General features: G+C 40.6%; 1 protein-coding gene across 1 annotated transcript; it reads left to right on the top strand.

The window, feature by feature from the left end:
- Positions 1-27178, top strand: CRTAM (cytotoxic and regulatory T cell molecule). Its single transcript, XM_028529026.2, has 10 exons — positions 1-285; positions 7865-8032; positions 10294-10446; positions 12147-12290; positions 13281-13442; positions 16865-16945; positions 19749-19832; positions 23655-23801; positions 25314-25400; positions 26688-27178. Exons 1-10 carry the CDS (start codon positions 240-242, stop codon positions 26819-26821), a joined length of 1206 nt encoding a protein of 401 aa, XP_028384827.2. The 5' UTR covers positions 1-239; the 3' UTR covers positions 26822-27178.
- Positions 27179-27680: the final 502 nt, after the last annotated feature.

Raw genomic sequence — 27680 nt, 5'->3', positions numbered from 1 at the left:
CCAACACATCACTCACACCTCTCCACGACGCAAATGACACATGTGGTCCACTAAATGTTCCACCTGGAGGTGTTTTGGGGGCAGCTTAGTACAGAGGGGGCTTCCAGAGTAGGTGGAGGAATTGAGACACATGAGGTCACAGAGCTACTGCCTCTCCCCCTTCAAAAAAGACCACTCTGCCCCCATTTATTGCACAGTCTACAGGAAGTTGACAGAAGGTGTCAGCGGCACAGCACAGTATGTGGTGGAGAGTCTGCAGCTTGCTGGTTTGGTTCCCCTTACAAGGTAGGTAAGCACTTAGAGCTAATGTTTGCTGCTCAATTCACCCAATGTTTTGTCAGATCTACTAGTTGGTTAATCAACTGCATCCTCCGAGGACCTACTACAGAAGACAACCAGGTAAATTTGCTAATATGTTCCAAGTCACACCAGAACTCCATATGAGGGATGTTACTGCATTTGCTCAATCTCTTGTTCAGTTGACAGACGGCACAGAGAGGAGCACTGCAGGGTATGTCTCTTGGGTCTGTGTTATGGTAAAATATGACAAGCTTTCTGGATCTTTTAAGAGTGTACCAGTTGAATGAGCATTAGTTTGGAGTTTTAAAAATTTCCTTGCTCTGCATAAATCTTAGCCAAATAATGCAATTTCTCTGAAACTTAGTCTCTCCATCTTAAAATGAAGATGATAACAATGTTTGATCCACTAAACTCCCAGGATCGTTGTATGGGTCACATTTCAAGTGTGAAGGCACTTTGAAAATGACAAAATGACAAACTACTCTTAATTAGTTCAGAGGTAATAATGAGCCAAATAAAACTTTGTGGGTGTTTCTTAAAAGTCAGTTATACCTTATGTTTTATTATAATTTTCAAATTTTATTTTTGGTTCTTTAATTCTAATGTAGCATTATGGAAATTAAAGAAAGACTCAGTTACGTTTAGAGCACTCCTACCCAAAAGCAAGGGCAGAGGCACAGGTGTCCCTGGACATCTAATTGCTCATTTCCAACTCTTGCAGAGGAAACTGCACCATGTACTGCTTGCTTGTTGTGTGTGTGTATTTCTAAATATTGAGCCTGAAGTTGTTTCAGGTAATGCACCTAACCTAAATCTGCATCACCAGAGAATTGCATCAGAAAGATGTTAAAGACTAGATTTCTTATTTTACATCAATTTCTTTAATTTTTTTATTTTATACACTTCAATATGTGCCTTGTGGTTTCATTCCTGTACCCTAAAGCATATGATAAGTATTCAATTTTGGTAATAAATAATATTAGTTTCTTTAATAAGTGGTTTGAAGAATAGCTACTATATTCAGGAGAAAAAAAATACATTTCAACAGCTTTAGAATGCTTTCAATTATTCCAAAGCTTAAAGCCTTCAAATGACCTTAATTTTTTCAGGATTCAAGTTATTGTCTCATCAAAATACTTCACAAAAACAGGTTTTTAAATAAATATAGAAATAACTATGTTTGTTTTATGGTAAACCTAAGGCAGGGGTTTTAGAAATGCAATCAAATATTATTTATAAAGACAACAGAGAAATATATTTATTGTGTAATATACAGCACTGGGTACTTTTTGTTCATTATATTTAATTCTAGCAATGATACTGAGGTAGGTATTAATATCTCTAATTTACATATGAGAAAATTTGAGGCTAAAGAAGTTAGATAACCTGCCTGTGTCTCCACAAATAGTAAATAACAATGTGAATATCAGCCTACAAAGCACATAGTAAAAGTATTTTCTCATGAATTTGTGTGTGTGTGCTGGGTTGTGACAGAAAACATGTTTCTTAGTGTGGATCACAAGTTTAAAAGGCACTGATTTGCGGGCCTTGGAAGATTCATTATTGACAAGTCCCGGTGTGAAAAGTCACCCTAAGGGCCACCAGCAGGCAGCCAGGCTCACTGACACTTGAGCATGGGCTGTTCACTCTGACCAGGTCTTGCCTAGGCCCATCAGAGTCACAATAAGAAAGGAACTGACTATGTTGCTGTCTTGGCAGTTAAAAGCCAGCAAATTATCAATCTCGGCACTGCTATAAATCATCAGCTGCTAATTGGATTATTGAAAGATCACTCTACCTTCTTCTACTGTGCCACTTCTAAGGCTGCTAAAAATAAATAAACCAGAAAAATCCCATAATCTTTCAGCCTACACTCTTTTCAAGGCTACCATTGGCATAAATAGCTACTAGGATGGCTAGCTAAAACATAGTAAGGATGAAAAGCTTTTTCAAAATTAATCCCATTGGCCTACATTGTGGATGATGAAAATTCACTAATTTTCACCCTCTATTCTGGTTGTTTAGTGGAGGGTAGGATACAGGAAACAGAACAGTTGTAAGTTGAGTAGGATCCTGTTGATTCTTCATTTAACAAGGAAGAAATCATGTTTGTTGACACATATTTGAGACAATTTTTTTCAAGTTATACTGGAAATAATTTGATTTTGACAAAATTAGATTCATCTTCTTTTTTAAGATTTTATTTATTTATTTTTAGAGAGGAGAAGGGAGGGAGAAAGAGAAGGAAAGAAACATCAATATGTGGTCACCTCTCACTCGCCCTGCACTGGGGACCCAGTCCACAACCTAGGCATGTGTCCTGACTGGGAATCAAACCGGCAACCATTTGGTTCGTAGGCCAGCACTCAATCCACTGAGCCACACCAGCCAGGGATGATTCATTTTCATGTTTGTAATTTTCTGTATTGATTCTATCTAGAAACAGTAATTATTCCTTTTTGTAATGTCCTAATGGAAGCACATTTTGCCTGCTACTTCATAATAGTCGTGTAAATAAGGCCCTGGTTTAAGAATTAACTAATTGTTAACTTAGAGAATTAACTTAGCTCTAATCTTCATTATTTAATATAATAATTACAAAGTTAGCATCTTCTTACTGAATATATACATTATACAGTTACTAACTTTTAGCTATTAATTTAACTAATGCTTAAAATCTTACTTTGTAACCAAATAATTATAAGGTACTGTACTAAGTACTATAATAGAAATCTACTCAAAGCCTTTGGGGATCTGGAGGAGAAAGTGGGTCAGTCATTGTGCAGAGGATGAAGCCCAAAGACTTATCTGGGCAGGTTTGACAAAAGTTGGATAATGTGAGTTGAGTTTTGAAGGAGATAAGCAAGGAATTCTGGGCCAAGAGAACAGCATGGACCAAAGCTAAGTATCTTCATTAGCCTGGAACTTTCTGGAAACAGTAAATGGCCATTTGCATGGAACATCTGAGCAGTAGAATCAGAAAATGATACTGGAGGAGAAGATAGTCTGAAATTTTGGTCTGATTCTTACAATAAATGGGAGCCTTAACAAATAGGCCAATAAAGGAACACACATGCTCAAATTTGTGTTTTGAAAACCTAATTCTGGAAGCACATGAGGATGATAAATTAGAGGGAGCAGAGACCAGAAGGAAGTAATTGACATGGCTCAGGAAAGAAACAATGGAGGTCTCAACTAAGGCAGCAATAGTTGAAAAAAAAAAGAAAGACATATATTGATTAAAGAGATGTTTTGGAGAGAGAGGGTGCCTCTCAGATACTTGGTGTGCAGTAGCTGGTGATGACATTCATGAATACAAGGAAATTCTGGAATGAGGCAGGCACTGTATCTGTGTCAGGTGTGTGTATAATGCAAGGAGCAGTAGAAAAAAAATGAGTTCCAACTGGAATGTGGCCAGTTTAGTGCAGGACAGACTCTGTTCTGGAGCTTTAAAATTTATCACATGCAAATTTAAGCTACTAAGATAAGAAAAAGAAGTAATACTTTTTTCAGTGTCCTGTGAAAACCTACAGTAGATGTGGAGATTACATACTACAACTCCCAGAACCTTGGGAAAAAAAACAAGGAATCTTTAGAACTGGCTAGGTTTTATTTATGTGTAGGTAGCTGTAGTGGCTGTTTGCCCTTTGGCCTGAGGATTGGTAAAATGTGCTATGATGTGAAACCACTCCACTATTAGGACAATTAGTTCATGGGGTTGGGGTGGAGTGGTGATGATCACAGGTTCCATATACACAAACCAGTCACAATCAATGGCCTTCATGGACTCAGTGAGTACCTCATCACACATGTCATGCGCGGATGGATGAATCCAGTTGTGGAGTAGCAACCAAGCCCGGAAATCAATAGTCCACTCAGTGAACTGACCTACCAATGCTTAAGTGGTGACTCCAAGAGAGGCTACATAGTTGTTCACTGCCGAGCTCTGCATGCTCTGCATTGCGAAGCCACACAGAGCCACAGCATTCTGCAGGTGGGAACACTAAAGCTCAGTAGGGAAAACGAAGAGGTAGGCATGGCACTCGGGTCTACAAAAGAAAGGGTGAACAAAGGCATATGTGTTTTCACAGCCTGCAGTGAGGAAGTGGTGGGCAGAGAAGATGCCCCGCACCCCATCCCTCTGAAGAAGGTGAAAATTTGACTCCAAACTTAGATGAAAAACAGTTTAAAAGATGAGTGCCAGTTTAGTTATCAGTGTCAGTGAGAGGACCATGAGGAACTTTTACTTAGAAGATGTGCCATTGAAGCTTAGGTGCAGCCATTGTCTTCCACCCTTTCATATGGCCTAGACTCACTGAACAATATTTTCAAGCACCTCAGCTGGAGCCATGCAGGTCGGTGCCTTCTCATACAGGCTAGTCTTTCTTCCTACAATGATTTACTGTGTCTCAATCAAGTACAGGTTCTACATAGTAACTACGAAGGATAAATAGGCCTGTACAGCCAAAAGCAAGGCTTAGGGCAAAGCAGAAAGAAAACAATGGATTTTCTATGCCTCAAGCACAGCCCTTCCCCTCTAACCTCAGGCATCTCCAATGTGGTCAGTCTGGCCTGAGCCAGATACTGAAATCTCAACAGCAAGAGCAAACACTAATCTTAGGAGATACAATTACTTAGCACATGCTAAAAAGCCATACCACATTTCATCACAATTTTTAAGACATTTGAAGAATTAGATGACACAATGTAATTCATAAGCATGCATCCCAAGAAAAAGACAATGATATATACATCTTTAAAATGAAAGGCATTTATTCACAAACAGATAAACATTGTCACTCCAATCTCCTCAAATGTAGGCTTCCTGTCTAGACAAACATTTTACTAAAGGGAAGAGCATTGGCAACATTTCTAAATATTAACTTCCAGCCCGAAGGATGAAATCAGGACATGTTGATTAGTTCTAGTTTTTTATTCAATTATTGATTCAATGTAGTAACTTCCTTTCTGACTCTAGTGTTCTTATTAACTGCAGGAGAGCAAAGGTTTACAGTGCCATCATGAAAGCCAGCACCAAACCATTGCTTTTCAAGCTCACACTGTGATAGTTTCTGTGAGGAATGAATTTTAGGGAAATATAAAACATACTGCCCTCTAGAAACTCCAGTCTTTTGTGGGAAGCAAGCTGATGCAGAAGAGAGAACAAAACAAGAATCACAATGAAATGGTTGTGGAAATGATGAAAATTAGTTCTAGATTCAAATTCTTGGCTCAGAAGCTGTTTAACCTTAGAAAAAATTCTGTTCTCATTTCAAAGCCTCTCTGATATTATCCTTATTACTCCATTATGGGTTGATTTTATAGATTAGAATGTTTCTTTTTTTAATTACATTTTTATTGTTGTTCAAGTACAGTTGTCTCAATTTCCCACCCCACCACTCTCCCCACAACCCAGCCATCCCCACCTCCCACTCTCTATAGATTAGAATATTTCTAAATGACCCAACCTAAGCAGAATTCTGGCTTTATACCTCAATGCTTTTTTGAAAAAAAAAAATGACCTACTCTTTTATTAACCCTTTGTTGTTCATTATAGTATTGGTTGATGATATGAGTATTTTTCCATTAGGACTTAAGCAAACTTTTTCCAGGAAAGTCAGAATGAATACAATACAATAATTCTGGGTTATAATTGCCAGAGGCTAGATTAAAAATAATGGCTTAGGAATGTAACAAACTAAAAAGTCTGCACCAATTAGTTTCCAGAGCTTTCCAAAGTACTTTTCCTAATACTTGAAATTCATCACAAACAAATAACTCCCTTCTCATTTTCTCTTTTTTTAAGATGTAAAGTAATGCAGTAAAATTCATATTTGTTGTTCATAATTTCTAAATCCACAGTATTCTTTCTTAAATTATTCTATTGTTGTTCAATTACAGTTGTCTGCATTTTCTCCCCACCACTACCCCCTACCCCAGCCAAACCCACCTCCCTCCCTTGCTTCCACCCTTCCCTTGGTTTTGTCAATGTGTCCTTTATAGTACTTCCTGAAAACCATTCTCCCCTCTGTCCCCTCCCCCTTCCCCTCTGGCTATTGTTAGATTGTTCTTAATTTCAATGTCTCTGGTTATATTTTGTTTGCTCTTTTCTTTTGTTGATTATGTTTCAGTTAAAGGTGAGATCATATGGTATTTGTCCTTTACTGCCTGGCTTATTTCACTTAGCATAATGCTCTCTAGTTCCATCCATGCTGTTGCATGCAAAAGGGTAGGAGCTCCTTCTTTCTATGCTGCATAGTATTTCATTGTGTAAATGTACTATAATTTTTTGATCCACTCATTTGTTGATGGGCATTTAGGTTGCTTCCAGCACTTGGTTATTGTAAATTGTCCTGCTATGAACATTGGGGTGCATAGGTTCTTTTGAATTGGGGTCTCAGTGTTCTTAGGATATAATCCCTGCAGTGGAATTGAAGGGTCAAAAGGCCATTCCATTTTTAGTTTTCCGAGGAAATTTCATACTGTTTTTGACTGTGGCTGCTCCAGTCTACATTCCCACCAACAGTGCACTAGGGTTCCCTTATCTCCACATCCTCTCCAACACTTGTTTGTTGCTTTGTTTATGATGGCCATTCTGACAGGTGTGAAATGGTATTTCATTGTGGTTTTAATTTGTAACCCCACAGTATTCTCATGTTTGAGGAAGTGTTCTGTACTTTTATTGATAAAAATTGTCATCCTAGAAAACTATTATTTTTAATTTAAAACTTAAAGAAATAAACGGGCCAATTTCTTTTTCTATCACTATCCTTTTAGGGACAATGAACTTACAGCTACTTAAAATCAATTGTTTACTACCCTCTGGGGGTTGTGACTTGGGGAGACTAGACTGTGACGTTTGCCTGGATAGGGTGCTGCTGTGGACTTCACATTGGAAGAGATCTGAGACAGCTCTGCCTCCAGTGTGGGATCTCTTCTGCAGGTGGAGCTTAACTACCTGTGTAAAGGGCAGCACTGTGATTCACAGGAGCCCACGGGTTGTAACACTGTCTTCCCAGACACCCAGACTTGCACTTGAAGGCACAAGTTGCTAGTTTTATAAACCGAGGCCAGAAGGGCTCAGGCTCCTGGGGAGCTCTTCACATAGTCCAACCAAGTTACAAAGGCACGGACTTGGTAGCCCACAGACCTGGCTACCAACCCCAGCTGCAAGACCTGCGTGACCTTGCGGTTCTCATCCTTCATCTGGAGACTACGCCAAATAATTCTTCCTTTATAGCGTCACTATGAGAGTTAAATTAAATGGAGGTAACGGGACCTGACATGGTTCCTGGCATATGACAGAGCAAGTGCCCCAGAGATGTTCCACTTCTCCCTTCTTTCCCACCAAGACCCCATGCCTCATGCAGAGGCCCCTCCATGCCACCCCCACAGTCCATGCCGCTGCTTCCCTCTTGAGGCTTGCTCTTTACTCCTGTCTTGTTTCCATAAGAAATGCGCAATGAATGGTGGAATCAGTGACTATAGCCGGGTGGAGACAAGTTCCTGCCTCTGCTCGGGGGCGGTGGGCTGGAGCTCGCTGACCGTCCTGCTCTCCCCACAGAGGCCCTGGTCCTGGAGCAGACGGAGACGGAGACGGGGACAGCAGAGACGGTGACTGTGGAGGAAGGGCAGCCGGTGCCGCTGCACTGCGCGAGCGCACACGCTGGCACCACCGCGCTGCAATGGCTAGCCCCGTCGGGGTTCACCATCTTTCTTAATGAGGTTCCTGGTAAGTGAGAGCACACTGCCGCCAGAGCTCAGCCTAGGGCGTTTGCAGACGCACGCAGTGGGAGGACCCAAAGCCAGTGCGAGTCACCCAAGCGGGGTTGGGGACGGTGTTCGGTCCCACCAACTGATACACGTGACTCCCACCCGTTACTTCGCTGCTGGTCACACGAGGTCTGAAACGGTCGTGCTCCCGTCTCGCCCTGACAGGTCACATTCTGAGTCTCGGTGACCATGAAGCAGTCAGTGGTGGCAGGCGACTGCCAGACGGCCCTATGCCTGCACAGCCATGCCCGCGCGGAGCCACCTCCTCCCCACACCTGCTGCTTGGTTTCCATCCGTGCAGTCCACGCCTTCCACAGCCGCGCCACGAATCCCCGTGGGCCTCAGCCAAACCCACACCACTGCACTGGCTGCTGTGGGGGGGAAGGCAGGGGCTCCTCTCTTCACACACGTGCCTTAAGTGGGCCTCAGACGCCTGCGATGGGAAGGGAGCCTTTTTCTCGGCTTTACTGAGATCTAACTGACATATAACATTAGTGGAAGATGTACAACATGATGAACTGATATATGTATATATTCAGCACAATACCACAATAGGTTTAGTAAACACCCATTACCTCGCTTAGCTACATTTTTTTTTCTTGCAGGGTTCTTAAAAGTTTATTTAATTCATCTCTTTGAACAGGATTTTATTATACCCCCATTCATAATGAGATCATTTTATATCTTTTTAAAAATTATTTTATTGTTGTTCATAGATTCCATAGATTGGAATACTAGATTCCAATAAAGTACAATTGTTACTAATTGTAAAAAGTTCTGACAGAAGAACTTTAAGGAGAGATAGTTCTGTTATATATAATGCTTTCTGTTGTTTGGTTTTGTTGTGGGGATTTTAAAACTTGAAGGAGATGGACATTGTCTAACGTCTACAGCCAAAGGTTTGGCCTAGCTCAGCACCTCCAGGTGAGGGTAATTTCTGCCCACCAGGGAGCATCTGGCAATGCCTGGAGGTAGTTCTGTTGCTGTCACTGGGGAAAGGCATGTGTGGGGGGGAGGGTTCCAGCACCTAGCAAGTAGAGAGGCCAGGAGCCCTGTTAAACATCTTACCATGCACAGAACAGTGCCCACAACAAGGAGGCATGCAGTCAGATGTCAGTGGTGCTGAGGATGAAAATTCCGGAATTCTAGTTCATGTAACATTAGGACATACAACCATGGTTCCAGACGAGGAATGGCCTTCTTTGATCAGCCATACAAGGTTTAACTATTTTAGGCTTGTTTATATTATAAACCTTAATAGAAAAGAAAAAAAGGAAGGAATAGAGGGAGGGAAGGAAGGTAAGAAGGCAGGAAGGAAGGGAGGTAGGAGAGAGTGGAGGCTGGGGGGAGGAAGACAAATCTGCTCATTTCAGGAGCCTCTATTAGCTAAGGGACCTTTGACCCGAGACGAACTTCTCAGGTCAACAGAGAATCAAGAGGTACACTTGCTATTGGCTGGAACTCTCCAGAGCTTGCCTTTTTTTTTTTTTTATCCCCCATTGGCTAACACCTGGAAGGACTAAGTCATAATCTTTTTGGAGAACTTCAAATAACAATGAACTTTTAAAAATTAGAAATAAAAAGCACCCAGCTGGAGCAATGAATATCAATGCATTTATATTTCATTCTTTACATTCATTCTGACAAGATGACATCAAATGAATCAGATTTCAAAAAAGTGAATCATAGAGGGGCAATTTTTTTTAAGATTTTATTTATTTATTTTTAGAGAGGGAAGGGAGGGAGAAAGAGAAAGAGAGAGAAACATCAATGTGTGGTTGCTGGGGGCCGTGGCCTGCAACCTAGGTATGTGGCCTGACTGGGAATGGAACCTGCGACACTTTGGTTTGCAGCCCATGCTCAATCCACTGAGCTATGCCAGCCAGGCGAGGGGCACTTTTCATAATGTAACAATAAATTCTTTAAAATTCTTCTGCAACTGAACCCTCCACCAGCATAGTGTCCTTACTTTTCTACAAACACAAAAGAAGCAAATTGTTCATTTCACAGATACCAGTATCAAAATACTGCATTTCCTACACAAGCTGCCAGCTTGTTCAGGAACTAGGATTAGTAAATGAACTCAGTCAAATGCATGCTATGTGTTCCTTTAACATGTAAAATTCAAGAGCTGTTCCTGAAAGTAGTAGTCAATCCACTGAGAGTGTGCATCCATCTGATAACTTTTTTCATAACAATTCTTCCTTCCACCTGGTACAGCTTTAAAAAACACCAAATACCAGCTTCTTCGTCACTCCCCCAGCCAGCTCTCCATCAGCGTGCAGAATGCAGTCCCACAAGACGAAGGCGTGTACAAGTGTTTACAGTACAGCGACTCTGTGAGAACAAAGGAAGTGAAAGTGACTGTACTGGGTAAGAGCCTCAAAGCCACTGCACCCGGAACCTGAGACATCATTTTAAACTTAACATTTTAGTTTAAAAATGTGACCTCCAACAAGCCCTGCCATCTTTTGTTGAAAGGAAACAGAAAGGAGCATTTTGAGTTGCAGGTCCTAGATTAAAATGTGAATTTGTGAAATTCATCTTTGGCATCAAGTAAATTTTCTCTTTGAGGAACTGAGAAAAGAGAATTACTATTTGATGACCTGGGACTATGTGCCAGGTACTGCATGAGGCTCAAGAGAATCCAGGTGACCGTGGTGACCGAGGCATAATCTCTTCCCACAAGGAGGTTGCACACTATGGAAGGCAAACATGTATGTGAATTAAGTAGAACATTAGGACAGCATATCCTAAGACAGATGAGTTCAGATGTAACTGCACTAGACAATCAGCTCACATCCTCTGCCAAACCAATTTCCTCTCCTCTGTTGGGAATGGGGGTGGGGTGGGAGACACAGGAAGGAAGTGGCAGCCTCCTGATTGACTGGGTCTTGCTCAATTCTGTAGATATGGTCAGTTTGCTTCAGGTCAAGTCTTACTACATTTATGTTTTTGTTTTTTGTGTGTGTGTCAGAACAGCTCAATTAAAAACATAATTCTGCACATCACGCACATGAATTACTTAAAATTTTCCTATTGTAGTACAGTGTGGTGCCTTCCATAAAGTCATGGCATGGTGACAAAGTGTCAGGAAAGGAGTGGGTCCTGGGGGGTGGTTGAGAACCAGCATCACTGAGCTCAGGGGCTGTCTTTCCCCAACCTTCTGGCCACCCCCAAGAGCATTCTGGTGTAGGCTGACTGCATGCCCTTCTGGGCAGTCATAACACCCATGCACAAGCACACCTCTGTCACTGCACTTAAACACGCGAGCTTTTAATGAACAGGTTAGGGGCCAAGTCTGTCACCAGACTGTTAGTTCCTTAAAGGGCCTTTTCCTTTCCATGTTTGTATTGCCAGCATTTGATACACCTGGTATATACTTGGAGCTGGTTTTACAATGTCTCCATGGCAGGTGGAGGAGCACATAAATGTGGAAGAGTGCAGGTCTGGACCGCAGTGTGAAGGAGAATGGGGAAGAACAAGAAGTTTAACTAAAAAGTGTTCCCAACACAGGAGCAGGAAGAAAAGGGATCAATGAACTCTTTATAAGACAGGTGCATCTTTGATGTTAGGAGAAGACAGAAGTAACTTGCCTCGAAGTGAGTCATAGACTCAGGAAAGTTTAGAGCTGATAAACTCATAAGACAAGTTCTTCATGTCACAGACAAGGAAGTGATAAACTAAGAAATCGGGGGACTAACCCAAGTTCTTACAATTGGTTGGTGACAAGGGTGCAGCTAGACTTCAGGTTCCTATTTCTCACCTAGTGTTCAACCAATAAAATACAGTGGTGTATCAAATATAAAAAGTGCTTTTGTAATAGTCAATTTGGGAATTTTCAGTGACTAATCACACACTAGGTAACAAACATTCTCACTATAGCAGAAGTAGCTTTACAGGTATATAACAGCCCTTCAAATTACATTCTGGGAAAGTCAAGGAAAAAACATGCCGGTAATTTAGACCATTTCTTACAATGATTACAATGACCCCTGCAGATTGCTAGTCTCTGTGCTTTGCTGGGATATGTAGACCAGCTGAGTAAGCACAAAAAATCCACTTTTTTCTAGCAACTCCTTTCAAGTCAACCCTGGAAGCATCAGTCATCAGAATGCAAAACGGAGATGAACATGTTATACTTAACTGTTCCACCACAAGAAGCAAGCCCCCTCCACAGATAACCTGGCGCTTAGGGAATGGCATAGAGATCTATGGTAAGTGGAGAAAGGGTTCTCTCCTTTGTTTTCCTTCCTCAATTTCCAGGGGATTGTTCAATGTTCTGGCGCCCTCTGGTGGCAGTAGGTGCCAGACAATGCCATTCAGTAATTCATCAGTTCTTTTCTAGACAAATAATCCTTAATAGCCAATCAATATTATATTTCAATCTTGAAAGGCTAATCGCAAATAACATGATTACATGTTTTGATTATAACAGAGTAGAAATCTAAAATGTAATATTTATTTTAGGGCCTTTAACTCTGACAAAATTTTGTTAAAGGATAAAATAGAGCTATTACCTCTGAGCATAAACTTTTTAGTAGGCTTAAAATTGAAAATACATTTAACATAATACATGATCTTTCTTATATAGTGCAGTACCATGTCATACCCTCAGTGACAAATACAGATATTATGCTAACAAAGAGTCTAAACATTTCGATTGTTTAGATTGTTCGATTGTTGAAGCAGATAACTAACTTGTCATGCTTGGAAACTATAATTTGTTCATATTTCAACAAACATTACATTTGATTTTGGAGAGTTAGAAGGAACCCTTTATTGTTGAGGAAACCAAGGGTCAAATGGAATTTGGACAGAAAACCCCTAAAACCCAGATCTGGTTGTCATCCAGGGCCAAGTCTACAGCATTAAAGATCTCCCTTTAATTTGCCTTATTTATTAAATCAGATTGATCTATCTGTGTCTGTGTTTCACAACAATGTCAGGTTGTACTTCTGGCATACTGTTACAAGCTTTGGATTGTCTCAGTAGTGAAGGGCTTATAGAAACCCATCCATACTTTTCACCCGCTTCCCTTTGTGATGAGGGCCAAGTACATACCTCGCAGGGGTCTGAGGTCAGGATGAAGTTAGAAATTAAACAGGTTTGCTAAGATGTCAAGATCCTTGGTTTTTGAAGAACCAAACCCATCCAATAGCATCAAATAGCCACAACCTCATCCACCACCTTAAATTGCCCCATAGGTGAAACCTCTCATCAATTTGACGCTGATGGGAAGAAGTGTAACAGCAGCAGCACACTCAGAGTCCACGCGCATGGCCAAGACTCCACAGTGGACTGCATCGTCCGACACCCAGGCCTCCAAGGACAGAGGCTGGTAGCATCTTCCCGGCTTGAAGATTTGGGTAAGAAGAGCTGATGGCATCCACTCATTTTAAATTCACCTCAGTATTATACTATCATACAAAATTAAATGGAGGGGGAAAAGTCTTTCAGAGGGAAATTACTGTTAGCAGAGCTCTCCTTAATAGCAAAATCTTTCAACAATAGACATTGCTCCAGCTGGGGAACAGGGTTGCAACTGTTCTGGCACTCAGAAGCCCAGCTGTGCAGATAGCCTAGCCCAGTGCCATGTGCAGACAGTGTTATGCCTGCTTTTTGAGAGTGACAACTAAGCGAAACTTGACCTTACTTCACTTTACTGGGGTCTTGTTTTTGGAGAGATCATGTGAAGCACATGATCTTTATATCTGACCAAAAAGAGGGTAATATTAACTAAACTAGTCTGGATCATTTTATGTTAGCATAAAGCATTCATCCTGTGATATTAGGTCATGATTATTCTTCAGATATATCTCATTAAAACTGTTTTGAAGATTTTACAATAGTTTAACCATGCTAATATTCTGAGCAAAACACAAAATAATAAAAATGAACAAAACATCAAATATTAAATGGGAAGTGGCTTCAATTTTTGGAATCTCCATTCTCTGATTCCTTCACCGTAAGTGAAAGAAATAATTTTTAAACTACATGAAACCTTTTGAGCCAAGAAGCCTCCTGCACTTCTCACTTCTTAAGTAGCATGACCCCCACATCTGTCATTAACTCCCAAAGTGCAGGACTCCCTCACGCTAGTGAAGGAGGAGCCTGCTGGATGGCGAAGGCTTTGCTGGAAGAGCTCCCTATCAAATGGAGTAACTGATCATGAAAGGCATCTGTTCCCTCGAACTTCACCTTGGGCCACCACCTGGGCTGCCCGGGCTGCTGCTGCTCTGGTTCATAGTCCCCTCTCTCCACCACAGGCTTTCCTGCTCTGGGTATACAGGGCCTGGCACAAATAACGCCACTTTTTATTACAGAATCATTTATTACAAAGTCATAAATGTGAAATTCTGTAACATAATAATATCACACTCAAGCACACCATGTGACATTTTAGGTGAAGTGTTCAAATTAAAACTACAGATTATTACACCCATATTATTTCCCTACTGACCGCACTCAAGCAGGCAGTACTTCTGCCGGACCCCATACAGGCCCATGTCTCCACCACCTGCTTTCCAAGGCTCACCTTCTCCCCAGACCAAAGTAGTTCCTGGGGCTGCTGCAGGTAGAAACTCCCAGACCTAGAGCTGGGTCTGAGTGTGATTTGACACAAACATTCCTGCCTTGTTAGGGTTCAGGCCTCCCAGCTTCGCCCCAACCAGAGGAGGGGCACACGGGGCACACAGGGGACATGGCAGGATCACCAAGGAGAAAATGAGACTTTCCTTATCTGGTGCTTCTGAAGGACATCCCAGTTCTTAAACAAGAGAGCCAATAACATTGCCCCTGCACCTGGGAGGTCTGGAAGGCGATGTGCTGTGTGATCTGCAAAGTGATTTCTTTTATCATTTTTGTGTTCCAAACCAGGAGTCTTTGTTTTTACTTATTTTTTTTTATTGTTCAAGTGCAGGTGTCTCCATTTCCCCCCTAGTACTCTCTCCCACCCCAGCCATCCCCACTTCCCACCCTTGATCCTACCCCTCTTTGGTTTTGTCCGTGTGTCCTTTATAGATGTCCCTGAAAACCCTCCCCCTTTTCCCCCCATTACCCCCCACCACCTCCCCTCTGGTTACTGTCAATTTATTCTTAATTTCAATGTCTCTGGTTATATTTTGCTTCCTTGTCCAAACCAGGAGTCTTGATTTCCTATTACTTATTTGAAGAGGGAATACAAACAAAAAGTTGAGCAACTGTCGAACTAAATTTTAATATTATTTAATATTTACAATATTAATAAATATTTAATACTTACTAATTTTAGATAGTCATTGTAGCTGGTGGACACTAAATTGGATAGCAGAGGGCTGTAACATTTTGACCAACTAGAAAGATAAATAAATCATAATGCTCCAGTATCCACCTAATCAAAACAGCAGTCTAAATGAATCTATCAAGCAGCTTGTCAATGGAGAGGATAAGTCAGAGTAAATATAAACTCTAGTTTATACACACACACACACACACACACACACACAAACACACACACACTTTTGTATAAAACATATATTAAAATGTATAATATAATAAAATATATTATAAATTATATCATATATGTATGCATATATGGCTTACACATATATACATTATATATGTTGTTGGATAGATAATGTAGTTATATATGTAACTTGTTTCATACATAAATATATAATTATCTAAATTTACATAGTATACATTATTCTGGGAGATCTATTTGTCATATGTTTTTCTTGTCATTTGCTTTTAGTACTAGTACTTCTATTTGACTCTCTGTCAAGCATATTCCTCTTTTTATTTCTGGTAACTCTCCTTTCTTCAGCCTTCTCTGGTGTCTTTGTGGTCACAGAGTTCATGTTAGCCTTATCACCTATTTTACTATTTCCCTAATGTTTCCTTACTGGTTCCTCTTCCTTTCTCAGAGCTCCTACATGCAATTCAGGCTTTTTTTGTATTTAAAAAAAATTAATGTTTGATTAAGACAGTAAATTTAAAACCACAGAAATTCTTTGGTTAAATAAAAAGCTGAGAAGTATTCATTGATTTTATAAAGATATTACCCACTGTCACTTATCAGCCACAATATTTGCCAATTAGCAGGCACCTTGTTTATATGCTTCTTGGTTGCAAGCCTGTTCATACACAGACTGCTCACATCTGTGCTAAGCTGAACCTCTGGAAACATTTCCAAGTATGGTTTTCTGTCACCCAATAATATTTAGTAAGCATTGTGCTTAGTAAATAGCTAAGCATTGTGCTACACATGTTGTATGAATGAACTCATTACTTTTCACATAAAACTCCAAGAGGTAAGTGCAGTTAGTATCTTCATATTACAGGCATTAAAAATAAATGAGCTTTGGCAAGATTAGGCATCTTGTTCAAACTCACTCATCAGCAAGCAGGTAACACATTGGACTTGAACCCAGTCTGAGCCTGACTCCAAAGCCACCTGACAGCTATAGTAGTTAGACATGTCAGTAGGGGACAGACGAGAGACAGACAGATGGGTGGACAGGTTGAGGCAGTAGAGGCAGTGACTACTGTTGGCCGAGGACTGCCAGACGCACCTCTCCACAGAGGCCCCACGTGCTGTGCGTCTAAGCCAGGAAGCTCTGCAGGTGGGCAGTCAGTGGGATACAGACCCACAGAGCAGCCTGAGCCCCAGAACACAGAGTTCAGAGGTTTCTGCAAAACCTCCACAAGTGGGTAGCAGCTAAGTCCATTCTCCAACCTATTGTACAGAGCACAATGTGGGCAACGTTATTCTCTGTAGTTGCAAAATTTTGTTTTTCCCCTTTCCTAGTTACTGCTCAAAAGACAGCTTCAGGCGCCCTGGAGAACAGCTCTCTGCCCTCTCAAGACCCTCAGCAGTCTACTAGTACCGGTAAGTGTAGAAATCATTAAAACCTTAAAAAAGTCATGCCTCTTTGGGAAATCAGTTTTCCAATTCTAAGTTTTAGGAATACTTTATCTTTTAATTTGTGCCAAGACCATCCATGCAGGACTCCCTCCAGCTTTGTGGTGAGCCAGAGAAGTGCCTTAGTTAACTATCCAGTGGGTTCACAAGGAACTAACACACCTCTCCCTCTTCCTCCCTCCTTCCCTTTCTCTCTCTCTCTCTCTCTCTCTCTCTCTCACACACACACACACACACACACACACACACAATGGTGACATTGGCATTTCCACTGTGGGAAAGGGCAAGGTAGAATTCACTGATGGGGAGACTTCTTTCTTTCTTTGTCCATCTAGAATAGACCAAACACAAAATAAAGACTTCATGTCAACAAAGAGCAAAGAAGCAGGACCTGGAGATTTGGTGTTTTGTCCTTGAATAACAAACTCACCTTTGAAGTTTCATCAGTTACTTGCTTATAAGAATTCAGATAGCTTTTGATGACAGCATTGAACTATAAATGCAAAAAAAACTTAGAAAGCCTAGATTATAATCCCAGTTTTTTAGACAGCAAACCCACTAGATGGTTAACTCTGGACAATGATCCTGTATTGCATTTATATTTGTATTTCACTAGCACAGTGTCTAGCACCAGTGGTACTCAGAAAATTCCATGTGGATGAATGCGTGGGTGGATGCAGGCAGTTGTTGGGTGCTTGGAGTGGCGCTGTCGGCCTTGGCCAGGAAGCCATGAATTCCTAAGTGTCCTTGCTCTGTCTCAGACAGTGTGTCTGGGACGACTTGATTTGGTGGGACAAGAGTTTTCATGTCATTGTTGTGATCGTTGTTCTGAGCATCAGATCACATTTAACATTTTTGGTCTTGAACAGTATTTAAAAGTAAATGTTTGGAGGCTTTAAAAACTTATAAATATAATATGTACAGTATACTTTTTTTGAAACACAATGAAAGTTGAAAATACTGGGAAGTGAAACAGCCACATTACTTGTTTTAATAATCCAATATTTTTACAAATGTTTAAGTTCTAGTTGTCTTTAAATTGTCTTCTACCATTACTAGGCAGCTCAATTATCTGCTCTGCTTTTTCATATATAACATAAGGTTTTTAAAATATGGTTTCTAAAATTCCTTTCAGCTTTTAATTTCTACAATTTTATTACCATGAATAATGCTCATTTTCAGTAGAGGATAGCTGGCTTTGAGGCAGGAGACAGCACAGGAAGAACTCTGAGACTGTACTGCTATTACTGGCATCCTGGTTGCCAGGAAACACCTTTAGCAGTTAGGTAGAATGAATAGTAAACCAAGAGAGGGAGGAGGAAGGAGACATGTCTCACACACTAACTCAGTAGTTCTGAATCTGGTCTGATAATATTGCCAGGTGTTCCAACATCACAAGAAACACTACACTAGCAAGAAAGGGAGGTCCTTGAAATTCTATGTAGTATTTCCACTATCTGGGAAAGAAAGCCTTGAAACTGCTTTCATTCCAAGGCCTGGAATGCAGGAGATGGTCCATGGTGCCTAAAGAAGTAGCCCATAAATAACTTCGGAAAGTGCCCCAATTTTAATTAACTGCCTCCTGTTGCATATTTGTTTTATAACACGATGAACAAATGGAGTCTTGAGCAAGGTAAGGATTCAGGCTAACAGACCCCCACACATACCTAAGTTTGGGTAGTCACATCCCCCCAGGAGAGCTGGCACCACATTTAACTGTTAATCAATATGTAACTGTTTTCTCCTAACCAGCCAACTATGTAAGTCCTCAGAACAAAGTTCTCTCTCTCCCGGCCCCTCTCCAGCCACTGGGTCTCTGGCCACCTGGCCTCAGGCAACCCGGGGGCTGGCCACCCTGGTCTTCAGCCGCTCTTAACTTTTGCCACCTTGCATTGCCCTGAAATTTTGCCTTTCACCCCCAAATTTAGCTAGTCCAGTTTGCTTCCATGGGAATGGATCACTAATAAACAGATTGCACACTAATAGATTGCTGATCTATAATCCTTTACATGTGTCATCTGGAAGAATCAGGCTTCTCCCATCAACAGTTTGATTGCCCATGTGTATGGGCTAAGTAGAAAGAAACTGCAACAGAAAAAAATATGGAGAAAAAACAACAAAATCAGAAAATATTTTTGTGATTTTTATAATTTTTCTTACCTAACAAAAACATCTTAGTGTATCCCATTTCTGGGGCAGGGTTGGAGGGGGCAAACATAGGTTTGAATGACAACTGAGCCTCCCTTTCAACATAAAAATCATTGCTTTGTACATTTCAGGCTGTAGATTTTCCTTCTGTTAAGCTCAGGATGCCATTCTTAATTGTTTAGTTGTTATCTTGAAGCCTCCTGAGGACCTTTTCACTAAGAGGCCTGATTCAGGAAGGAAGTATAAAATGATAGTTTTAATTTCAGGTTCTGAGTCTCTTGTCTTGGCCACTGGTTTGCAGCAGGACTTTAGACCATTTACTTAACTTCTCTGAACCTCTGCTCAGAACTGTGGTGAGAAATAACATATACCAAATGCTCAGTTTAAGGCCTGGAGCAGAGTAAATGTCCAATAAACATTTACCTTGAAGAATAAGGCAGGTAAGCCAGACCATTCGCAACTAATTTAGGAAGAGGTCAGAAGTTCCAAAAGGACCTTGTTGTTTTCTAGTGAGGATCACTTAATTTGGTTTCCAAGCCCCTTTGCTGCTTTGGTTGATTCTGTGTGCACACACATGGTGCATACACACTGGTATTCAGATCACGTGTTTCTTTCACCTTAGTCTCGGTGATAGAAGATTTTAAGACATTGGAGACTGACAAGGAAGAAGAAGAACAAACCACACAAGATCCTGACTTGACCACTGGTGAGTGTCCCCCACCACATTTTAGAGTAAACACTTGATATTTTCACCTCTTATGAGTCCAATAGTGTTTTTCAGTCCTCATTTTTCTTGACCCTTCTGTTGCTTAATCACTCCCTTGTTCTGTGACTTAGCTGCCCCCTGGCTTCCATGACACGCTCTGCCAGTCCTGTGACTTTTGCTGACCCCTCTTTCTTTGTGTCTATGAGCAAACTTCCCTTCCTCCTCTCACTGCTAGTATATATGTACATGTGCTTCTAACTGGACTTCCCTGTCATTGGTTCTTTCCTGAATTCTTTTTTAAAAATATTTTTTCTTGATTACACTATTACAGTTGTCCCATTTTTTCCTCTTTATTCCCCTCTGCCCTGCAACCCCTCCCAACAGCATTCCCTCCTTCCTTAGTTCATGCCCATGGGTTGTACATATAAGTTCTTTGGCTTCTCCATTTCCTATACTGTTCTTATCCTCTCCCTGTCTATTTTGTGCCTACCATTTATGCTTCTTATTCCCTGTACCTTTTGCCACATTCTCACCCCTCCCCCTCCCTGCTGATATGCTTCCATGTGATCTACATTTCTGTGATTCTATTCCTGTTCTAGTTGTTTGCTTAGGTTTTTTTTTTGTTTTGTTTTATTTTTTTTTAGGTTTGGTTGTCGATAGTTGTGAGTTGGTTGTCATTTTATTATTCATATTTTTGATGATCTTTTTCTTAGATAAGTCCCTCTAACATTTCATATTAAAAGGGTTTGGCGATGATAAACTCCTTTAACTTGACCTTATCTGGGAAGCACTTTATCTGCCCTCCCAATCTAAATGATAGCTTTGCTGGATAGAGTCATCTTGGATGTAGGTCTTTGCATTTCATGACTTGGAATACTTCTTTCCAGCCCCTTCTTGCCTTCAAGGTTTCTTTTGAGAAACCAGCTGACGGTCTTATGGGAACTCCTTTATAGGTAACCCTCTCCTTTTCTCTTGCTGCTTTTAAGATTCTCTCCTTATCTTTAATCTTGGGTGATGTAATTATGATGTGCCTTGGTGTGTGCTTCCTTGGGTCCAACTTCTTTAGGACTCTCTGAGCTTCCTGGACTTCTGGGAAGTCTATTTGTTTTGCCAGATTGGGGAAGTTCTCCTTCATTATTTTTTTAAATAAGTTTTAATTTCTTGCTCTTCCTCTTCTCCTTCTGGCACCCCTAGGATTCAGATGTTGGAACCCTTCAAGTTGTCCTGGAGTTTCCTAAGCCTCTTCTCCTTTTGCTAAATTCTTGTTTCTTTATTCTGTTCTGCTATCTTTGATTTGAGTCCCGGTTTCCATCCCTTCATTGTTGGTTCCCTGTACATTTTCTTTTATTTCACTTTGGATAGTCTTCACTTCATTCTCTATTTTGCAACCATACTCAACCATTTCTTTGAGCATTCTGATGATCAGTGATTTGAACTCTGCATCTGACAGTTTGGCTATCTCTTCATTGTTTAGTTCTATTTTGCGGGCTCTGATCTGTTCTTTCATTTGGGCCATAGTCTTTTGTCTCAGTGGGCCTGATATGTGTAAGGGGTGGAACCTTAGTTATTTACCAGGGTGGGGCAACCCAATTCACTGTGTTGTGGTACTGTATGTGGGGGCAGGGTCCAAGAGGGAACAAAACTGCTTGCTCCACTCTTGGCTGTCTTTCAGACACTTCCCTCACTCCCCACAAGCAAATTGGACCCTTCTGGTGTTGATTACCAGGTGGGTGGGTTTCTGTACATTCTAGGACACTGTGGGTCTCTCCAATGAACTCTCCTGTGAGGCTGGGAGTTTCAACTGCTACTGCAACCCCCACAGGACTTTATAGTTAATGGATTTGAGGATTTCTTTCCCCAAGCCGGAGCCCTCTTTGTGCAGTCTGACTTGCTCCCCACTTGTTCCACCCAGTTTATCTGCATGCAAATGTGGAACTGCCTGGTTCACCACCTGCAGTCTTGCTCAATCTGCGAGCTGCCCCCTCTTTACCCCGGCCCTCTAGCCACCACCTTGCCACCCTCTCCTCCTTGGCTACTTGTCTCCACCCCTCCTGCTGGTCCGGATGAATGTTTCTTCTTTAACTCCTTGGTTGTTGGACTTCCATATAGTTTGATTTTCTGGCAGTTCTGGTTATTTTTTGTTTTTAAATTTGTTGTTGCCTTCTTTTGGTTGTGTGAGGAGGCAAAATGTATCTACCTACACTTCCATCTTGGCCAGAAGTCTGGAATAAATTTCTTTTTCCTAAATTCTTAAAGTGGGCACCCATTCCCAAGACTGCTCCTGCTGCCACCAGGCCATAGATTTCATACCTGTATTTCCAGAACATTCTCCTGAGCATTAGTCCCTGTTTCATTCCATTTCCTACATATCAACAGCTGAATTTCTGTTGTTTCCTCAAATTCACATTGTTAAATTCACATTGCTCTTCACATTGCTAAAAACTGAACAGCATCTTTTCCCACAAAACCAGCTTGTCTAAACCAGGACCAAACCTTGGTGTCATCCTTCACTGCTGGCTGTGCATGCGTGTGCATGCACACAAACATGTGAGGTCAGTCAGTTTCCAAAGACTTTTGAGTCTTTGCTTTCAGGTGTTTTGTTCACTCTCAGCACCACCACCCTGATCCAGACCCTCATCATCTCCTGTGTGTGGTATTGTAACTTCTGTTTCTCCTTTTGGAGTCCATGTTTAGCACCTTACTATCCAGACATCCCTTTTAACACCTGTGTTCAGAAAACCTCAATGGCTTCCCATAGTCTATGATGCATAGTATGAGCCTTACCCCAACTTAAGGTGTACTCTACCACCTCCTTCTGCCATTCTGTCTCTCAAGTCCTGACAAGAATACCTGTTTCTGTAAACATCATATCATTTTGATTGCCCTGCCCTCCTTTATCATAACTAGCCCTGATGAAAAAAAAGTCCTCTTCAGTCCTCTTCGTACCCCTTTTTCGATATCAGTATCTTCAAAGAAGACTTTCCTGACAAACTCAGGGACCACTTTTATCTCTGAATCCCTGAACACACTGTTATATTAAGACACAAAATTTGTGTCTTAATTAACAAAGACACAATTTGTGTCTTTATAGTAATATATAAAATTTGTGTCTATAACAATGTGGATCTTAAATTAGGCATAGATATCTTCTGTTTGTTTGTATTCCTCTATTTGTTTATACATAGAGACAACTGTCCCCAAACAACAGGGATTGTGTCATTTGCAGCCCCATGTCTGATGTCCACACACAGCCGGATCCCCTTGATTACTTGCAGTTGAAGTGAGGAAACCAGCACAGTTAGTAAAGCTAGAGCCTGTGGAGGTCTAGTCTGTGGAAGTATGGGTTCAGAAAGACCTTTAGGGGCTTAACTAGCCTATTCCTAAAAGCCTTCCTGTGAGGCCACATTTAACCTAGCCAAGATTAATAAATATTCATTTTATTTGTATAGTTTTTCAAACTTTTTAACAACCTCTTTTGCTAAACAACACTTTGCTAAAATATTACTCCTTACAGCTTTGAACCCCCTGACTATAATTTAAGTCAATGTTCTCACACACTTTCTTCATAAATGAAAAATAACATTCAATATCTATATAACTTAAAAACCTTTTTCAAATCATCCCACAAAATGTCTTTGTTTGTATTCTTGTTTTCAGAGACTAAATAGTATGAATCTCTTTGCCTTCAGGGTAAAGCTCTTATTCATCTGTTTATCCCAGCTGTCTATTAGCCTGCACTATATTCTGGAAGTATTGGGTATACTCCTCAGTGAGCAGAGAAAACCCCTCAAACTATCTAAACTCCTTTCATTTTCCTCATAGGCACAAATCCTCACTATCAAGCACTGATGAGGAAGAAAAGTGGCATACTGCTGCTCTCTCTTATGTCCTTCCTCCTTTTCATACTCTTCATCATCATCCAACTCTTTATCATGAAGCTTCGGAAAGCACACGTGATATGGAAAAAAGGTGAGCAGGCAGAGAACCTGATAGAGGCTACAAAATATGGACCAACTGGTGAGCAAAGAGGAAAATTCTGTCCACTAAAGTTTTTCTGTTAGATGATGCACAAATCTATTTGCTAAGTGTTGTCACTCAAATAAGCAACTCTTTGCTTTATGGTAGACAAGGGATGTGAATCTCCAGGAACTATAGGGAAAGAGTGTAAGACCAAGAGAAACCAGAGCAGCTCCAGGAACTGGAATTATATTAAAGAAGCTTATATTCACAGAAGGATCCAAAATAGAGAGCTCATCCATCCATCTATCCATTCATCCAATATGCATTCACTGAGCCCCTGTTGTATGTCCCACCCTGTTCCAGGCCCTGGTGATCTGTCTGTCCATAGATGGACTAGGCCCCTACTGTCAAAGTTCTAATTCTAGGAGTGGTAAATCAAAGTCCAACATAATGGACTGTTTCAGTCTGATTTTTACTTTGAAAGAATACACTCAATTTCCCTTGACCATAATCTGTAATTTTTTCCTATGCATACTGATTAAAAAGTTATTGTTGGAAACAAAAATATGTAACTAGCATAGAAAATACCTATTAAAATACATAGACTCAACATTTATCAGAGCTAGGGAGGGACCTTAGAAGCTATCCAGAATAGCCCATCTAGTTAATTTGTTCCATAAATATGTGTTGGAATTAAGTCCCCTCTTTAATTCGGAGTGGTTATTTAGCCCTATGCAGCCAACACACTAACCATAATTTAGCTGTGAGGATAATAGACACACCCAGTTCTGAAGACTCAGTACATACACATGCACACAAGAACATAATATAATAATATATTGGGTCTACAAGTTAAATGAAATATATTACTAACTAATCTCACCTGCTTTGTTTTACTCTTTGAGCACAGCTGCTAGGAAAGTTAAAGTTACATGTGTGCCTTGCCTTATAATGCTATTAGGCAGTGCTGACTCAGCCTCATATGGCTCCAACACCTCCACTGACAGAGACCTCATTGTGTCTCAAGGCAAAAAATTACATCTTTGCATAGCTCTGACCCTCTTACAAGTACCACTTCTCAGAGTTTAAGGTCAATCTCTCTAGATATTCAGAAGGACTAGGATTCTCATGATAGACTTAGAAACAGGGTCTGGCTTTTCAGTGCACCTGCACAATAGGAAATACCCATGATATGGCTTTCAAATCTCCCATTAATGCTTCATCCCCAGAGTTATTTAAGGGCTGTTGAAATTACTCCTTTCTAGAGGACACTATTTGATTCTCATTACTGTCCTTGACTTCTACAATTCTTATACTGCCTAGCATGTACCTGTAGGACTCATAGTAAAGAGTAAAAAGGGATTTGTTGAATGAATGAGGGCATGAGATATAGGAGGGGGAATGATAAGTGTGCTGTGATATAAAAACAAAGGTATCATATTATTCAAATGTACCTTTCTACATAGAGATGACATGTGCGGCACCTGAAATTAATAACTTAGAGAAGTTATTTTCTTACAGAAAATGAAATTTCAGAACACACTCTAGAAAGTTACAGATCAAGATCAAATAATGAAGAAACATCATCCCAAGAGAAAAATAGACACAGTAAGTCAACCACGTGACCTGAGATTTGAAAAATAAGCTTCATTGATTTATCTTCAAGGGAGAGGGTAAAGATAAAAATTTGATTTTTTAGCTCTAGAAAGTCAACTGCATAAATCATCTTGTAGAACTTAAGGAGGTGTATCTTTAACAATGAAAAGTAGCAGTTAAGTTCATATAGCTGATGACTTTAGAAGCCATACCCAAGGCCTCGTTAACACACACAGGCATAGTTCTGGACTGTGTGTCCTCCCATTCTCCAGAGTGTCCCACATACATCTTTACCCATGAGGCACTTCTATGCCACGTTGTCATTTTGGGTGTGTTGGTTTAGCTGCAACAATATGCCTTCAGGTGGCAAATAATTGAGTTTGCTCTGTGTGTACCCCAGATCCTATCACAGGGCTTGGCACAAGTGAAGTGTTTGCTTAATTTGTATTGAAGAAATGAACATAAGGCTCAACTAACTCAAGCAGAAATGTGTCAGTTTTGGGATGATTTCATTGCAATTTCTCAAGCAAAGAAAAAATTTATGTAAAGAAAACTTTTTTAAAAGAGTCTAACAGGAAAGGGGAGAGAGAGAAAGAGAATTCTTGACAAAGATCCAGCAGACAGAAGTAGGTGTAAAGGAAGAATCTTATACCTTCCAACCATTTGGTTTCCTCCACGCAAATTAACTTATTCTACCTGCCAAGAGCTGTAAGAAATGTAATGAGCTTTGCAGCTAGTTTCTATAGGTTTTATTGAGGTTTTTATAAGAAGCCTGTCTTACAACAATGCTGCCCTTGTTTTGTTTTGACCTAGTAGGGTGTGAAATGGAAAGAAATGGTTGTACTAGCAGGGAGAGGGGAGCAGGGAGTGGACTGTGTGAGAACTGAGGGCAGAAGGAGAAAGTGTGTGTGAGCTACATACAGTTTGTTGTAGTATCACTCATGTTTCTATAACAACAATCTCTTCAAACTCATCTGGCAAGTAGGAAAATGAGGTCTCTGTAGGTGAATGTGTGAAAGGCAACCAACCGATGTTTCTCTCTCACGTTATGTTTCTCTCCCTCTCTTTCTCCCTCTCTTCCCCTCTCTCCCCCTCTCTCTAAAAATAAATACATAAAATCTTGGGAAAAAAGTTAGACTATCACAATGCATTCAGATCACTTATATGCATCCATGAATATCAGATACAATTTTTAAGACTTTAACATATGGGCTTAAAAATACCATGTGCAATGTTTCAAATAAAGGGGTGCAATGCTGTTCAAAATAAATTTTCATATTCGACATATTTCTCTTTCAGCTTCTCATTCTAGGAGCTGCATGGACTATATCACACGGCTGTATGCAGAAGCAAAAACAAAAAGGAAGGACAACACACTGCATTCAAAATTAAATGGACAGCATGCTGCTCACATACCAGAGAGCATTGTGTAGTGCTCCCTGCAAGAAAATAAGTGATTTCAGGGCAACGACATCATGCCTTCTATGGACAGCTTGTGGGAAGCAGCGTGATCCCTGTGACAGGGAAATATGCCTTGAGTGCAGTACAGGATGGTGTCGTCCCACAATCATCAGTCCCAGGTTCAGGGCAGCAAGATGAGGCCTAAACCATGGGCATAAAGCTCTGTAGTTTAAAAACTAAGTGACCTATTATACCTCACACTACTTCAGAGCAGGAAGATGCTACTGAGCCCTGCGATCTGGGTCAACATGACCCATTAGCATGTTACTGTGAAAGAAATAACAGTTTTTAGGTGGAATTGGTGGAACTGCTTAAAAATTAAAAGAAAATCTTTCCTTCTGGTCTCCAAATAAAGAACTTTGAGATGAAAAGGCCCTAAAGAAGGTCTCCAGTGCTAGGATCTTAGTTTCAAGATGGACTTTAGGATAGAACCAGTAGCCATACTGTCAGGGAGAAGCAGCACCTACCTGTGAGTGAGCCAGGGGGCCAGGAGCACCCTGAGACAAGTGCAAGTGCAGGGTGGGCCCCAGGGTTCCACCTCCTTGGGCTTTCTCACTGCATCACAGAAGTTGACTTGGTGACATTTTTTAATGACATTTCATTACAAAAACACATGCGAAAGAAAAATAATGTGTTTTATCAACTGATTGTTAACCTAGTGGATGATTTTTAAAAATTATTTAACAAAGAGCAGAATATATTTATTATTTTGGTGGTTGTATTCCTTCTATTTCCTACTTTCACCTTCACATGTGAAAGTGATATGCAACATTTCTTTTCCCCTATCATTTATTTAAGGTAGAGTAAAATCTGACATTTATGACATTTCCC

This window comes from Phyllostomus discolor, chromosome 13 (genome assembly GCF_004126475.2).
Source record: "Phyllostomus discolor isolate MPI-MPIP mPhyDis1 chromosome 13, mPhyDis1.pri.v3, whole genome shotgun sequence".
Classification (NCBI taxonomy): domain Eukaryota; kingdom Metazoa; phylum Chordata; class Mammalia; order Chiroptera; family Phyllostomidae; genus Phyllostomus; species Phyllostomus discolor.
Note: the sequence above shows the minus strand (reverse complement) of the source record. Positions and strands in the feature narration are given on the sequence as shown.